Below are 17,402 nucleotides of genomic sequence, written 5' to 3'. Positions count from 1 at the left end.
TCCCAGCACTTTGGAAGGCCAAGGCAGGAGGATGGCTTGAGCTCAGGAGTTCAAAACCAGCCTGGGCAACATGGCGAGAACTCGTCTCTAATAAAACTTTTTTAAAAAAATTAGCCAGGCGTGGTAGCGCATACCTGTTTTCCCAGCTACTGAGGCAGGAGAATCACTTCAGCCTGGTAAGTCGAGGCTACAGCGAGCTATGACTCTGCCATTACACTTCAGCAGTGACACAGCAAGACCCTGTTTCAAAAAATAAAAAAAGTATATACTGAAGAATTTGTGTGTATATACATACAGGATATATATGTATATACTATATGTAAGAATATGTATGTATATATATACACACAGACATATATACAGAATGTGTATGTATATACTGAAGAATTTCTGGCTCTTACCATGCTCTGTGAGGCAGCCAGGCCTTCTTGGGAGTTAGAAATCTGCCTAGAAGCAGCTGCCCTGATGCAGACTCACATGGGAAGATCAAAGGCAGCATCTCTTGTATTAATGAGTAGGGAAAGGTACTTGGTGCCTGCAGGAAGTTGGGTGCAGGCAGGTCCTGGCCTTGCCTCTGAATTGGGCAGAGATATCATTCTTAGTCTTGTCTCAAAGAGGGTCAGAATATACAGTAAAGCCAATACATGTTCAAAAAGAAAACAATTTAATATCAAATGATCCATGTTCTTTCCATTGAAGGATTGTAACCCCTGACATGACCCTTGTCCTGACCTCACTCTGCCCAGGTGCTTACATATCCCTATGCCAGTGCCAGGTTCTTCCTTTCACTTGTCAGAGAATGCTGGCTGGAAGATTGTATGCTAGGAAGGGGTTTCCAGGTCAAAGCCGTGTTGATACCACTTTCTGTGCTGGAGCATATTCACCCTGGATGATAATATTGTTGAAACGTTGCTATTAAAAAATACACTTTCAGAGCACATTTATTAATATTATGTCATTACTCAAGAGAGAATGCTGCCTGCTGCTTACCCTGCTACTTGAACCACCAGGTAGGGTGCAAAGCAAGCCCATGTGAACTAGCATCCTTGTGTTTGTGGCCTTCACCCTTGTCTCCCAGCAGAACGACCTGGGAGGCTGCAATGGGACCTCGTCCATGGCTGTGGTCAAAGATTACTATGCACTGAAGGAGAATGAAATCTGTGTGAGCCAAGGTGAGGTGGTCCAGGTCCTCGCCGTCAACCAGCAGAACATGTGTCTGGTGTACCAGCCTGCCAGCGACCATTCCCCCGCCGCCGAGGGCTGGGTCCCAGGCAGCATCCTGGCACCCCTCACCAAAGCCACAGCAGCAGAAAGTAGTGACGGGAGCATCAAGTAAGTGCCTCGTTGGCTTCCCCGGGAGAGGAGTATGAGGATTAAAAATATTCAGAAACAAACAAAAAAACACAAAAGTACAAACACACGGTAGGGAATTACTGCTGCTTGTTCTCAACAGTGCCACTGAACCAGTGTTTGAGTGCTGGAACCATATGCAGCATGGGGCTTCCAGGCTGGAGTGGTCCAGTTTTTTTTGTTGGTGGTGGCAGTGATTTTTATTTCCTTTTGTTTTATAATTTTCTGTTCATTTTTTTCCCGCTTTTCCCCCCAACTCATTAAGAAAAGAACCCTACTGAAACCCTAGGTGACGAAAGATATGCCTTCTGTTGCCACATTTGACCCACCACAGGACTCACTGGACTGGACTTCTATTTATATTGTATTAAGTAACTGATATATATATATATTTTTTTTTTTTTGATTGACACCAAAATATTACCTTGGCACAAATGCCAGACCTGTAAAGGTCAGAGGCCCGCTGCTCCTCCCAGGAGGGAGGGAACTTTTTGGTTGTCTGTGGCAATTCTTCTGTACAGATTGTAACTTTTAAAAAATTCCCCCCACCCCATCACTTGAATACATGTTCATAGTAATTTGTGAGATATTTCTTTTCCTTATTTTGGTTGCAAAGACCCTTCCGAACACATTCCTGTATAAAGTATTTTGCACTATTTAAAGAAACCCATATGGATGAAGTCAGGTTGTGCAATATGATGGTGTCACGATGCTCATCGTTGTACCTGTAATGTAACTAATCAGTTTAAATGTACTATTTTAAATATGTAAAATAAATTTTCACCATGAGCATGTTTTAACGAAGTTAAAGACTAGTTGACCCTTTTTCCCCCATTTCAGTAATCTTGGACTTTCAAATGTGCAAACGGTTCTTCTTTTCCTCTTCGTCTTCTTCTTTTTTTTTTTTTTTCTATACTTTAGGACTTGGGTGAATGCATTGGCATTTTGTCTCTACCCAGTAAGTGCCTTTGTCGCTAAAGCTCTGACCCTGCTCTTTCCTCCTAAACAGCCCCTGTTCGTTTTCCCTAACCTCTGAGATGAGGGAAGGTACAGATTCGATGCTCTCCAACTGGTTCCCAGCAACTGGGCAGCCCTGAGGTGCTGACGTCCATTAATGACCAGAGTAGAAGGCAGTGTTTGGCTGGCATTCTCTTCTGCTTCCATGCCTGGTGGCCATCCATGGAAGGAGTGCAGGGGGCTCCCACAAGCTGTCTGAGTAGTGACACCAGCAGAACTGCACTGTGCTGGGCCTCTCCCTAGGTCAGGAGATAGCAGCTACTGACATCCCCCTGGCCTCACTAGGTAACTTCAGGGCCAACCAAAGATTCGTAGTGGCTCCTAAGGCACAATAGCCTCCATGCATTTTATCCTAAGTACACATGTTTTGGGTGCCTTTTAGGAAGCCTTGGGATAAAGGCACTCAAAGCACTGAAGTTTTTATTAATCAGGGACTTGCAGAGCTAATACTTAATGATGCATCGTCTAAATATCCACGCACTAAACACTTCTTCCTCCCTACCTTTGGTTCTGTTGGCCACTTAGTCATACCTTCCATGGGAGGGAAGATAAAAGGATGTCAGGCCTGGCAAAAGAGAGCAGACTGAAATACAAGCGGGTCATTTTGGTTTCTTGTCAACAGCTCTTGCACAAAGGTTGGGGGGGTGTGTGGAGGGGAGTGATGGGCTGGAAGAAACTGTCAGTATTTACCAGTGGAAGACACTCAGCACACCCTCCCCAAGGCCTGCCATAACCACAGGGCTCAGAGTGGGTTGTGATGCCTGCAGGATAAACGTCACTGAAACCTTGTGTCCACATCAGTCCCCGGGCTTGCAACCAAGAGATGAAAGCTCCCCAAACCGTGATGACGAGTTCTTCTCGGAAGAAGAATATGACACCAAGCCTGCCCTGCCACTGATGCTACTTTGAATCTTTCTTCTGAACGTGAAATGTTATTGTTACTATTTCTAGTTTTTCACCAAGCATATTAAGTAACCCAGAGAGTTTAATACATGTAGAAACACACCCCCACATGGACACACACAGACACAGGGCTGCCTGCCCTGGGAGTCCTTGCAGCAGGGATCTCCCTGACTCGAGTTGTTCTCAGAAGGAGCCAGGGACATGGATTTGGCAGTAAAGTTATCAAAGTCTGAAGTTAATAGGCTGATGCCATCTAAGATTAGCTTCTATGGCTGGTTCTCACTCAGCTACAGTGGTTGGAGCAAGGTGCTGGTAGGCAGGGACAGTAGAGAGCCTGCTAGTTAGGAGGTTCAAGAGAAGATCTGGGCTTTTGAAGGAGTCCACTTTCCCAGAAGATTCAAAAATATTGCTGTGACTGTTTTCTCCTGCTCAGAAGGGTGAACCTTTGTGTTAGGGGATAAATATTTTTGGAACACCTTCCTCAAAATACCCTTAAAATCCTGACGTGTGTGGAATGTTGTGGAGACGCTCTGTATTTTGCAGCAGCTTCCTTCTTCCTAAATCTCCTCTGCCTCTCTCCCATAATGGAGGCTCATCTCATGCAGCCCTGTCTGCATAGGCCCACCTTTGACAAGGAGATACTGAAGGGAAGCCACCACTTACTCCAGACAACGATTAGAACTTCATTCAAGCTTTGTGACCTCACCTGAAACTGATGATGCCTGCTCAGGGTCACTGACACTGCTTGTGACTTGGCTTTTGGTACCTCTGTCTTCGAGATTTGATATTTATGGAGTGTAAGGGCTCTGCTCTGAGCTTGTCTTCATAGGTCTGTGAAGAAGTAGCTCCCATGACCCTTTATGGGAAGTAAAATGTTAGGATGAAAGGCCTATTGAAAAGCCATTGCTGCTCTCACCTCCTGGGAGTACACGTTAGGTCTTGTCCTAACAGAGAAGCTCTAGGACATCCAGAGGCTGACAGAGCCATATACTCACAAAAACTGAGTGATACGGAAAATATAGACTGAAAAATTCTTTGCCCTAAAATATCCAGATAAATGAGAGGTGCTCAACTGTTTATTAAACAAGTGCCTTAGAAAATCCTGTCTGATCAACATTGTTTGGGAGTGGCCCTGCCCAAATACAAAGTGAGGTGGAACTCTCAGCATCATCCTTTTGGGTCTTTGTGTCTGGTCCTGAGAAAGTGGCAGTAGCATATGCATTCTAGAATATACTTTCCTTGTCTTTCCTGTTCCACTCCTCACCCCATTTCCTCACGCATCCACCATGCCCTTCACAAGAGGAATTCCTCAGTCCTGTGAGGCGTCATGGGTATGGTATACAAACTCCCTTGTTAGAGTTTAGTAACCTAGCATTCATATTTTCTTCAAATGCTGCAGTCAGCCTTGCACATCTACCAGGAGAGGTCAGAGTTCATCCTCGCTCACTTCCAGCTGGAGGCGAGGTCAGCTGCCAGCCACCATGGATGTGCAGGTTTGAGGCCTCTGAAGCCTGGGCTTGATGGAGCATCTTAGCTGCTGACTCACCCAAGGGTGGTGAGCCTGCCCACCACCTCACTGTCCCTGACCTACCATTTTGATTGGTGCATTTTTTGGTACAACAGGAAGTCATGTTCATGGCATACTCTACGCATGAGAAAGCGGGCGGAAGTGGAGAACACGGGTAAAAATGAAGCCACAGGGCCTCGTAAACCCAAGGATATTCTGGGCAACAAAGTCTCTGTTAAAGTGAGTAAGGTATTCCGGAGCTGCGTCCCCACCTGTCACCTACTCCCACCCTGCAGCATTCTCACAAGGCAATTTGGGTGGAGGGACATTTTTTTTCCCAGTATGGGGACCAGAGGGGGAGTAGTTTAGCAGGATTTTGCATGCAAGATCAATTTATTTTTTATCTTTTATTTCTCCTGGCAACTTCGATTCAAGTAAGTACCTTTTTTTTTTTTCTTTCATACCTTTCTCTTTATACTGTGCAGATGTTTTACAACAAAATCATCTGCAGCATTCTCAAAAATGTGAGATGCCTTATTCATATGAAATTTCTCAAAGCTACCATTTGGTACCCTAGGTTTGAAAATACACACAGGTTAAAGCGATTAGAGATGCCTTCCAAACCCCCAACCCTGTGAAGGCTGAGGTTTGGAATTTAAGGGCCACTGTGTCCTTAGTAAAGTTTCATTTCTTTTCCCCAGAGTTGAGACAACGTCAACTTCAGGCCATTTTACTTGCCTTTCCCTATGTATGGACACGGTAGGGGCCACACGGGTGAGGTCCAAATTATTTTTTTATAATGATCCATCTACTACTTTGAACTCATGAATTCTAAGCTTGGCAGACTCTTATTTACCCCCATCTTGGAACAATTTCACCTGCTTTCTTTAAATTGGATCCTCTGGAACGCTCTGCCTCTGGACAATGGAAATTAGACACTGATTATTATAGCACTAATTGTGCTATAATGTGTGATCGTCTGCCTGATCATCTACTTTGTTTCCCTTCCTTAGCAAAGTAAGAACAACTAAAACCCAGTCTAACATCCTTCTTGGGGAAAAGAAATTGTATGCTCTCCTTCACTCTCATCTGGGAAGTCCAGCCTCACAGAAGACAACAGTTGAAATTGGACAGTACTCATGCTCCATTGTGCTTCCATTGCTGCTTCCCATGAGATTAGCAGTTGTACACAACCCCGGCCTCCTCTCCCTGAAAAGAGCATGCTGCTGCCCCTGGTGATTCTCACCCCCACTTTAAAAACACCTGGTTTATTCTCGGCCCAATAACCCACTGCCCATGCTTCTCTGAAGTTCTCCTCTCGCTCTAGCAAAAGCTGCTTGTGTTCTAACTGTGTTCTCTTTCTTCCCCCTTCCTCATGCTGCCAATCAAGGAGACGAACAGTTCCGAGGAATCAGAGTGTGATGATCTTGACCCTAATACTAGCATGGAGGTAGAAGCAGCTATTGTTGTCCTATTTCCTACAGTGATTGCCTTTTTTGATATGTTTGTAACAGTGACCTTGCTAAAATGACCAGCCATTCAGTGATAAATTGTGATGTTGTGGGGGAGGGTCTCTGGGTATCCCATCCCAGCTAAAGAAGAAACAAACAAAAACGTAATTCACCTTAATGTTGGTAGAAAACTCGGCCTAGATTTAAAAAAAAAAAAAACTTCTTTTCTTGAATGCTTGCTAAATATTTCCCCTCTGGCAGGATTGGCTTTATATAGAAAATACCCAATTTAATTATTTGAAACTTAGAACACATTTTTTCATAGAAAACAGCACTATCAAGAGTGTGTGAGTCCCAGCTAAGTGACAAGGACTCATTTCGTGTTGAGTTTCTCCATCTTTTGTTTTCCCCTTCTTCCCTTCTTTCCCCCTTTATTCTCTTCATCTTGCTTTTCTACTAGGTTTTATTCCCCCGTTAATGTTCCAGCAAAATAATTGGTGAATTATGGCACCTGGTTGCTATGTAGAGCTGATTGGTAGCAAATCAGGTGTGACTGTAGCAACTCCAGAGCACACTTCAGCCCAGTGCTGGGCCCGTGAGCAGTGGCTGTGCCTACCGTGTGAAGGGAAAGAAGCCCTGGGGAGGGCCCATCTCCTGGAGCCATGGCAGAGGCCTCTCCAGAGACGGTGAGATGGAAACACTGCCCAGAGAACTTTTCTCATGCTCCAGGTTTACAGGGATGTGGGAGTGGAACCAATGCCTGTATCAACAAGAATATCATTCCGCTTCCAACTCCTAGTCTGTTGGGTTACAGAAACATGGCTCTTATGTGGTTTGCCACTGAGCGACAATCATGATCAGTTTACAAGCCCTAGACAATGAGGGCAAACATGGAGCTGACTTTCCTTGCCACTTTATCATTCAGAGTAAATTGTGATGTTTTTCTCCAAATCTATGCCTCCATTTCCAGTAATGGGTCCAAGTTTAGAGATTTAAGTACAAAATAGACATCATTTCTCAGAAAAACTTCTGCTTTGTGTAGTCCCAAACATTTCACTTAATTAAATGGACTTTTATTCTTATTGTAATTTGACCTAATCCCAAAGAAGTCCAGCACCATGTTATTTCAGCTACCGTGAAACCCAAGAGAGACCATGAGACCTAAAAACTGGTAAGTCAGCTGCAGAAGGAGCCAACTGAGTTGAATCAGGCCCAAGGCAAACAGTTGACAGTGGGAGTTCTCCCAGGGTAGAATAGTACCCTGTGAATGTGAGAATTGTCACAGAGATCAATCTGGTAGGTGTGGCTCAATATATACCCCACTATGGGAGAAAATGGATATGGCATTTGTAGCCTAAATGTATCTTGGAGAACAAGGAAGCCAGGGGATATGTCAGGCTCTGCTTTCCTTGCATTTCATAGGATAGGCACCTGCTCGCCTGGAGCTCACACCTGTCAGCTTGTAGATGCCAGTGGCACCTGTATCCCCAGACCTAAGTGTTGCCAGCATGTATTATAGATGTCAGCTGCAAGTAGAGGAAGGACAGACAGAGGCAGGGGAAAAGCCAGGTATCTGTGTTCCAGGAAACAATTTAGGCCCTTGTCCCATTCTCGTGGACTGGGGGAGAAGAGTGGTGTACCCACTCTGTAGGAAGAAATGGCACAGAGGGATGTGGGACCAGGGGAGCAGCGCACATTAAGAAAATTAACGAGTGTCATTGAATGCTCTGTTCTGCACTTAGATTAAAAGCGTGTGTGTGCACGTACACATCTTAACTCTGCTTTGCTAATTGAACACGTTTTAAAGGTTCTTACTTGTCTAAGGTTTTTAGTCCTTTGCATGGGCTGTGTGGGATGGGTCCTCAGGAGGTTCTAAGGAGTGCATGAACAAAGACATTACAGTGTTCATGCTGAACAGAGGAAAACCAAAAATTGTGTTGATGCGTGTCCAAAAAGTTTTCAAATACAGGAGTTGAGACACAAATTTTCCTTTAGGCACAAACTTTCAAGTAGCTGGAACCTCAAGGAGGCATGTTGTTGGAAGCTGCAAATATCCCCAGTAATGTGTATGCAGCCCTTATGTATTCCATATGCAGCCTTCTAAACTTCAGTGATTCTCTTTTGGGTTTTTCTTTAATGTGGAATCTCTGTCACCCAGGCTGGAGTGCAGTGGTAGGACCTCAGCTCACTGCAACCTCTGCTTCCCTGGCTCAAGGGATCCTCCTGCCTCAGCCTTCTGAGCAGCTGGGACCTCAGTTGCACACCACCACACCCGACTAATTGTTGTATTTTGGGTAGAGACAAGGTTTCACTATGTTGCCCAAGCTTGTCTTGAACTCCGCCTGCCTTGGCCCACCAAAGTGCTGGGAGCCACTGCACCTGGCCTAAACTTCAGTGATTCTGTGAATGTGTTGCCAGCTTCAAATTAATTTTAAGCACATGAGCAAATCCAGAGGGAAAGCAGGCATCTTGGCACTGCTAGTTTGGCATTTTCAGACACAAATAAATAAGATACAGAAAGTCAACCTGTTCAACATGAGTTGAGAATTTTCGCAAGGCATATGTAAGTAGAATCTTACTGCAATGTACACTGCAGAAGAAGAAAATGGCCAGGAGTGCATATTGAAGAGAGAGGCTACCTTAAAGGTCCAAACTGAAATACAGGTGGGCGGGCCACCCCTTGAAGGCCTCTTACTACTAAAGTGATCATTTGGGGCATCATTTCCAGACCCATCCTGGCCCCCAACCTCACCCTTGTCTTCTCAACTTGATGCTGCAACTGGCATTGTCTCTCTGGGAGTGTGTCCAGTACCCTTAGTGAGCCGAACCCTGTGTTGAGAGCGCCTCCATTCCTGGAACCCCAGCTGACCTAATGGGACCATGCACCCTGTGTGTTCACGCTGTGCTGGACCTCTGGATGTTAAATCCTGCCCCAGTGACTGACTCTCCTTAACCTGAAGCCAGCCTGTTGATCCCAGTCGTAGCTGTGTATAGGCAGTTATCTCCTGCCTGCATGGGAATGATGTCACCAAAACATTCTTTACTTTTTCTCAGTGGTGGACTGAACAGTTCCTTTCAGGGAAGTCTCCTGCGGTCGTTACTTACACACTGGCTGCCTGCTACCTTCAGGCTGGCATTTGTCCCACCGTGGTGTTTTGGAGAGAGATATAGGCACATCCTTGAAAGCTAATTAAGAGGAAAATAAAGCACCTTGAATCCTGGGAATCAGATTTACAAAGCTTTCCAAGAATACCCAATTATGTAAAGGGAAGTAGTTCCGCTCTAATGTTTACATCATTTGCCTTCCCTGGCTTCTGAATGTTTTCGAGTACAGTTCCCCACTCCAGCAGCACATGCCACACCAGCACCGTTGCAAGACTGGCTCTAGGTCTGTGCCATCCCCTCGCGGCCAAGTTTCCTGACATTCTGTGACTGTACCTCATGGAGAAAAGTTCTAAAGATGATGAGTATCATCCATAGTTGGGCTTACTTATTTACCTTGCACTGACTGAACTTTGGGGTAGGAGTGAAAGGGGGTCATCATACATGAAAGAGATGTTTCTACATGGAAGAAGAGTCAAACCAAGCTGAAAACCAAACACGAGGGTGCCTTAGGAACAGGTTAATAGTAATTCACTTTTTCCAGGACAAGTTAGACTGCCGAGTGCCTTTTGTAGGGCTGAGAACCACGTGCCTGCCCATCAGCTTCTTCAGTCTTGCCTCTGGCCCGGTGTCTGCACTGACACCCCAGGCTGGAGCCAGGCTCACGTGTTCAGGGTCAGCTTCTGGGCTATGCTAGATTTTTCTTAGGACCCAGGTGAGACAGGTTTCCACCGCTGAAAAGTTGTCCGAGGATTATGTCAATGCGTGCTTGTGTTTTTGCACCTGCTCCCCCAGCTCCAGCACTGCCACCTGCCTGCAAACAGGACAGGGTTGAAAGACCTGAACGAGCCTCCGTGACTTAGGCCTTCAAGGATAAGGATTCTCAGCCCATTTTTACACCATGCTCAAGTAATGACATGCATTTTAACTAAAGCAAAACAAAACCCAATACCTCTTGTAGCAGAGAAAGTCAATTCATCAGAGTAAAAAGTTGTCATTTCAAAAAGACTTCGCCTCCGCCCCAGCCATTCAACATGCTATTGGTCTCATCCACAACACAGACTAAATGCAGACATTATCCTCGGTTGTATACCAGCCACAGATATTTATCTTAGGGAGTTAAAAACAGTGTTGGGATCTTCTGGGCGAGGGCTCTGAAAGATGAGAGAGAGGAAGCACTTGGGAAGGTGAAGCTGATTTTGGAGGAAATCTTCCACTGGAGTAAGAGTCACACTTTTAGAATCAACAGAACCTTGGAAACATGTAATTAATCTCTTCATTTATTTTGTTGTTGTTGTTGTTGTTGTTGTAAAATATACATAACAAAAATTTACCATGTCAACCATTGTAAAGTATGCGATTCAATGGCATTAAGTCTCTTCACAATGTTGTACCACCATCACCACTATCCATATCCAGAACGTTTACATCATCGCAAACAAATTCTTTAGTGAAGCCACTAAACGAAAACGCCCTGTTCCTCTACATCCCTGCAGCCCCTTCACCTTTAACAGAGCCGCAGGAACTTGGGCTTTTCTGTTTGAAAACTAGAAGGTGCTCTAGTTTCTGAGGCAGCTTCTGGTTTTCCTGGTTGCTATTCCCCCACCTACGTCATCCTGCAGCAACTTGGAGTGCCCCATCTCCAGGTTGGTTTTAATCTAAAACACAGATCCTGGCAGTTGAGGAGACCTGTCTCTTAGTGCCAATTTTTCTGCATATGTGTGTCATTCCATTTTCCAGCTCAGTAAAAAGGAATATCATTTCTGCCCATCTTGGCTTTCCAAGGCTGAAGTGTAATGTAAACAAAAATCACACAAAAGCAGTATCGCATGAAAAACTGGAACTGGAGTCAAAAACCTGGATTCTAGTTTGGACACCACTAGCTATGTGACTGTGGGCCAATTTGCCTTTCTAAGCCTCAAGATCCCCTGGAAAGTTGCACAGCTCCAAGTGTACGGGTGTTTATACAGTGATATGTAACCCTTTGAGCACCATGCACATCTCAGGTGTGTTAGTAAAGGACTTTGATCTCTGGCACTTCCAACTCTAAAAGCATTGAGATCACAACAGAAGAAGAAATGGAAGATTCTGTGCCTTACCCAGAAATTCACTTTTCAGGGGGTGTGCCAGGAAAGGCCTGGGCAGATTTTCTCCTGAGACTCAACTGAAATGTCCACTCTGGCTCCGGAAAGTTGGTGCAGCCAGAGCTGGCCCTTTTTCCCTTCCCCAAACCCACAGTTCCCCAGCTACCTTATCTTCAGATCTGAAGAGCCAGCCTGCTCCCTGCACCCCTCTGCCCCCCATCACTGTGTCAGCTGCTCTGGCCTCCTTATCCCAGAGCTTCAAAAGACAGATTGAAGGAAACTTTTCCACCCCCAGCCAGGTGACTGACCTCCTGGCATCCCCAGTGTATTTCCACTGATGCCTGCTTCTGCGTTTTATAAAAAGAATTTTTTCATGAAAAGAACCCGTTGGAGGAAAAGAAAGTGAAGCATCACATTCCTGTCATTTTACTTTTACAAAATATTTTCTTTGTAATATATCTGAATGGTGTGGCTTGAAGACTTCTGCTTGGCTTTGTTCTGACTCTCCATGCAGACTGATTTATATTCCACCACCAAGAGAAGGGAGCTGAGCTTAGCAGCTGCTTCCCTCTCCTCGAAGAATTGTAAGATCTTCCACAGCAGATTCACATCTATTATGCTTTTTCTTCCTTGCAACTGCCCTGTGAAGTAAGTAGGGTGGAGTTTCTCACTCTCCTAGAGGAAACAGGTTCAGGGAGGTCAAGATTATACAGCCAATAAAAAGAGCAGATCTTGATGGTGCTGCTTTGAGAGACCATACTTAGCATGTGCTATGGACGAAGTCTACTCACTCTGGCTCAAGTACGTTCTTAACAAGGGTCAGGCTCAGGTCCTGTTTTCCACATCTGTTTTAGAAGAATTTCTTCAACTTTTCAAATCCCTTGACTATTGGGTTAATTGCCTGGTGTCACCCACGCCCTTTCTCAGTGACTCAAGAGCCCAGCCAGAGCATCCAAGAAAGGAAGTCCAATTGCATGGGTTGGAAACGTCTGAACTGGTTTCTCAGGCCAACGCGGTCACTCAGCACACCCTGTCATACATGTTCTGTGGCACCCTCACCCTAGACTGGGAGCCTAATCCGTTTCATTTATGTTGTACACTAATGAGATTACAAGGTATCATTGACCCAGAAATTGCTCTAAGAGCCTGCTATTGGAGGAGCAAAGACCATCACCCCCCAAGCCCACCCCCATGCTGTCAAAGATCATCTCTAGGCCCACTCAATGTGAGTTCCTAGTCAGTTCAATTTCACACAATTTAATTAACACAAGGAATTGCAGTATTATGGAGGGCTAACGCGCAATGTGAGATTGGTTCCCATGCTTAAGAAGCATAAGAAGGAGGCAGGTATAATTAGATACCCATGTTGCATAGCAGACTTTAAAACTTGCTCTAACAGTCATGGTGAGGGACTGATTAATCCTGCCTGGAGCCCTTTATTCATTCTGTGGATATTTATGCACCCACTCAGGCACTGGGCTCACAATAATGGTGGCTAACAGTTAGCAGTCTTTCCTGTGTAACTGGCTCTGTCCTGAGCTCCCAACAATATCATCACTTAGGTATTGTTCCATTATTCCCACTTTATAGATGAGAAAACTGGAGTATGGTGAGGTTAAGTGACTTTCCCAAGGCTATGTATTCTTAGGTAGCCTGTCTCCCAGGGAGCTTATGAGTGTGGTCATTGATTCACTGGGTGGCAGTGTGTGGGTTGGATGAACTAATAGGATGTAAGCAATCTTAGAGAAGGGAGAGGGTGAGAAGAGAGCATGAATAAAAGCCCTGAGGTGGGGGGTGCCTGGTGCATGCTGAGCAGGTATATGGTCTGGGTACCTGGGGTTAACTATGTAGGAAGAACTGTAGGGACAAAGCCTGGCAGATGGGTTGAGACCAGACAGACAGCAAAGGGCTGGAAGGATCTGCCCGGAAGCCAGGACCTGATCCATGGGCTGCAAGGGGCAGCAGTAGGTTTTAAGCAGAGTCTATATGATTCATCCTGTGCTTTATGAAGGTAACCAGCACCTATGCAAACACTGGCGGGACTTTTGTTTTGTTTTGTTTTGGAGGTAGGGTCTTGCTCTGTCACGCAGGCTGGAGTGCAGTGGCATGATCTCAGATCACTGCAGCCTTAACCTCCCAAGCGACTCTCCCACCCTCATCATCCTGAGTAGCTGGGACTACAGGCACGTGACACCATGCCCAGATTTAAATATTTAAATATATTTCAAATGTTAGAGGTGGGTTATCCCTATATTGTCCAGGCTGGTCTCAAACTCCTGGCCTCCAGTGATCCTCCTGCCTCAGCCTCCCAAAGTGCTGGGATTACAGGCATGAGCCATGGCACCGGGTCCTCAGAACAAATTGTAATCTGTTATATAGCTCCAAAGACTCGGGGAGTTTAGGAGATTGGAGAAAATTATCAGAGCCAAATAATTAAGGGATGAGACTCCAAAACACTCATACATAAAGACATTATCTAAAGTCAAGATCATGGCTATAGGTTGGAAATGTGATTTAAAAAGGAGAAGCTGTAACCCCACCACTGCATCCTCCTCGGCCCCCCCCCTCCAGTTCCTTCCTAACTCCTGGAGACCAATGCATACACAGCAATGCACCCCCCGTTTTGGTCCTATCTTGTAAGACAGGTGATAAGACACTTTCATTATTCTGTTAAAAGTCATATTTTCATCCTTTTTATATTTGAGGGCACACTAAATGTTCTCTAACCAAAATATTGAGGGGCAAAGTGGAGATATTTGGGCTAGAAATATCCATAAAACCATCAACGTACCTGACACATGGACATATATAGAGACCTGTACCCTCAAATTAATGATTATACATTTATTTGAAAAACATATGGAACCTTTTACAAAAAATTGACCATGTGCGCTACTTATAAAGCAAACCTCAACAAAAACCAAGCAATCAGTATCATACAGACCAAATTCTACAAGCATAATGCAATTAAGTTAGAAATCAGCAACAGAAAGATCATTTTTTAAAATCTCACATGTTTGGAAATTTAAAAGCATACTCATTACAACTGGGTCAAAGAAAAAAGTCATAGTTGGCCGGGTGTGGTGGCTCACGTCTGTAATCCCAGCACTTCGAGAGGCCAAGGTGGGTGGATCACCCGAGGTTGGGAGTTTGAGACCAGCCTGACCAACATGGAGAAACCCCGTCTCTACTAAAAATGCAAAATTAACCAAGCATGGTGGCACATGCCTGTAATCCCAGCTACTCAGGAGGATGAGGCAGGAGAATCGCTTGAATCCGGGAGGTGGAGGTTGTGGTGAGCCAAGATCACACCATTGCACTCCAGTCCGGGCGACAAGAGTGAAACTCCATCTCAAAAAAAAAAAAAAAAAAAAAAAAAGCCGGGCGCGGTGGCTCAAGCCTGTAATCCCAGCACTTTGGGAGGCCGAGGCGGGTGGATCACAAGGTCAAGAGATCGAGACCATCCTGGTCAACATGGTGAAACCCCGTCTCTACTAAAAAATACAAAAAAAATTAGCTGGGCATGGTGGTGCGTGCCTATAATCCCAGCTACTCAGGAGGCTGAGGCAGGAGAATTGCCTGAACCCAGGAGGCGGAGGTTGCGGTGAGCCGAGATCGCGCCATTGCACTCCAGCCTGGGTAACAAGAGGGAAACTCCGTCTCAAAAAAAAAAAAAAAAAAAAAAATCATAGTTGAAGAAAAACGTTTAGAACTGAATGAAAATACTTGAGTAAGAGACTAGCTGGCAGAGATAAGTCTATTGCTGTTTGGGATTATGTTGCATTTACATTTTTTTTTTTAAATTGTAGCTTGTCTTATGTTTATTGAGAAATGAGCAGAGGAGGCTGGGTGCAGTGGCTCACACCTATAATCCCAGCACATTGGAAGGCCAAGGCAGGAGGATTGCTTTGAGGCCCAGAGTTCAAGACCAGCTGGGCAACATGGCGAGGCCCCATCTTTGCAAAGAATAGAAAAAAAATTAGTCAGGTGACTGTGTGCACCTGTAGTCCCAGCTCCTTGGGGAGTCTGAGGCAGGAGGATCACTTCAGCCTAGGAATTTGCAGCTGCAGTGAGTGGTGATTGTACCACTGCACTCCAGCCTGAGCAACAGCTTGAGACCCTCTCTAAAAAATTAAAAACTAATTTTTTTCTTAAAGCTGAGGTAGGAATGTTTTCTAAAAATTTAGAAATTCGTGTCCAGTTTGGCCAGATTGAAAACACAAAGGGTTAAACCTTCAAACCGTAATATTATACGTAAATTCTTAAAAATCGTTTTTCTTATATCTTTATTTTATTGCCAGATCTCATTATCTAAAATTCCTTTCCTATCTACTCTGAGTACAGGTTCATATGAAACAAGTGTAAAAGAAATAGAAAGAGGAAACAATATCTAAATATATTCTGGGTAGCTATAAGTTGGGTTTAGGGCACTTGATTTATGTTTATTTGACCATTTTTATTTCTTCAGTGTTCTCAATACGTAGTTTTGAGCTATGTTTTGCGACTGGTGATGAGGAATTTGGAAAACATGGGGTGGAGGTCTTTTTCTTCTGGAATCGGTTAACAGCTCATTTTCTAGGCAGAATTTCACCCTCACTCTTAAGTCTTAGAATCAGTCAGACATTGGCTGACAAGGAAAATAGATGCAAGATTTCCTCAAAGCTCAGCTTATAGTACTCAGTGCTGGTTGATATTAACCTGTAACTCTTTCTTCTTACCTCACTGCCCTGCCATTTTGAAGAAAAAACAGTAAAATGATTGGATTTCTCTCCAGAAGAAAACTAAGTTGCTGATGGATCACATTGTGGTGGGTCTTGCTCTCACCCGGGAGGAAGCGCTGCCACCTGCCGCCCTCTGCTGGTCAAATAAAACCAGCTTTAGGAACCTATAGTTCTTTCCCACGGTGTCTACACCAGCCCTGTCTTGGACTTGGCCCAGCATTCTCTCACTGAGAGAGAACATGTGCATTTGATATGAACAATGTCATCTTTCCTCTACGACCACTATGTCATCTCTCTCTCTCTCTCTCTCTCTCCCCCCCCCCGTGTTTATGTGTGTGTGTGTGTGTGTGTGTGTGTGCGCTTGTGTGCTTGACAGGGACACACTGTCACCCAGGCTGAAATACAATGGCACTTTCTTGGCTTGCTGCAGCTGCAACTTCCTGGGCTCAGACAATCCTTCACCTCAGCTTCCCTAGCAGCTGTGCACCACCACGGTGCCTACACCAATTAATTTGTTTTTTTACTTTTTAGTAAAAATGAGGTCTCACTCTGTTCCTCAGGTTGGTCTTGAACCAAGCTCAAGTGATCCTCCTGCCTCAGCCTCCCAAAGTGCTGGGATTATAGGCGTGAGCCACCATACCAAGCCCACAACCGCTAATTTGGATTCCAGTTCTCTTCTTCCCATCTACCACTTTACATTAATTCCAACCTGTTTCTAAGGAAGGAAGACATTACATTTCAAGAAAAATGTGCATCTTATAATAAAGCCCTCAGGATCCTGCATGCACCAGCAATTACTGCTAGGCAAAGTGGTGAGGAAACCTAATTTCTAGTCTACTCATTGTGACCTCAATTAATTTGATTCAATAAATATGTTATTTTCTGCTATGTGCAAGATGTTCTATTGAACACCATGACTGATGGTATATAAAACATGGGAAAGAGTTACTACCTTCAAAAGGTTCACAAGTCTGGTAGGGCAAATACAATTCAGTAAGACGTTATGGCACATGGCAGCTCATGGTCACAGATATAGAAGTACCAGCCCCTAGAGGAGTGCAGAGGGGGAAGATCACTATTGGCTACATCTCAGACATTAACTGACTGATTAGATTCCTGGGCAAGTTCATGGCAGGGCATTTTCTCAGCTCTCCTCCCCAAAATGAGGATCCCACCACTTTAACTTTTCATTGATTTGGCAAATATCAACAGAACACATATGTGCTAGGTATCATGCTGAGCTTGGAGCTTGAAGACAATCATAGCA

General features: G+C 44.7%; 1 protein-coding gene across 27 annotated transcripts in view; it reads left to right on the top strand.

Annotated features, from left to right (window-relative positions):
- The window catches only part of KALRN (kalirin RhoGEF kinase), a 711,287-nt gene that overhangs the window by 663,017 nt on the left and 30,868 nt on the right, over positions 1 to 17,402 (top strand). For 10 of the 27 annotated variants that reach the window (XM_039477078.2, XM_039477077.2, XM_039477076.2 and 7 more), the window contains 3 exons: positions 1,079 to 1,332; positions 4,894 to 5,017; positions 6,168 to 6,227. In XM_039477078.2, the coding sequence (XP_039333012.2) occupies positions 1,079 to 1,332; positions 4,894 to 5,017; positions 6,168 to 6,227 (438 nt within the window). The other 17 variants (XM_074404222.1, XM_074404220.1, XM_039477084.2 and 14 more) reach the window with 4 other exon arrangements.

The sequence above is a fragment of the Saimiri boliviensis genome, chromosome 8, assembly GCF_048565385.1.
Source record: "Saimiri boliviensis isolate mSaiBol1 chromosome 8, mSaiBol1.pri, whole genome shotgun sequence".
NCBI lineage: Eukaryota > Metazoa > Chordata > Mammalia > Primates > Cebidae > Saimiri > Saimiri boliviensis.
The sequence above is the reverse complement of the archived record's forward strand: the minus strand, read 5'-3'. Positions and strand labels throughout refer to the sequence as shown.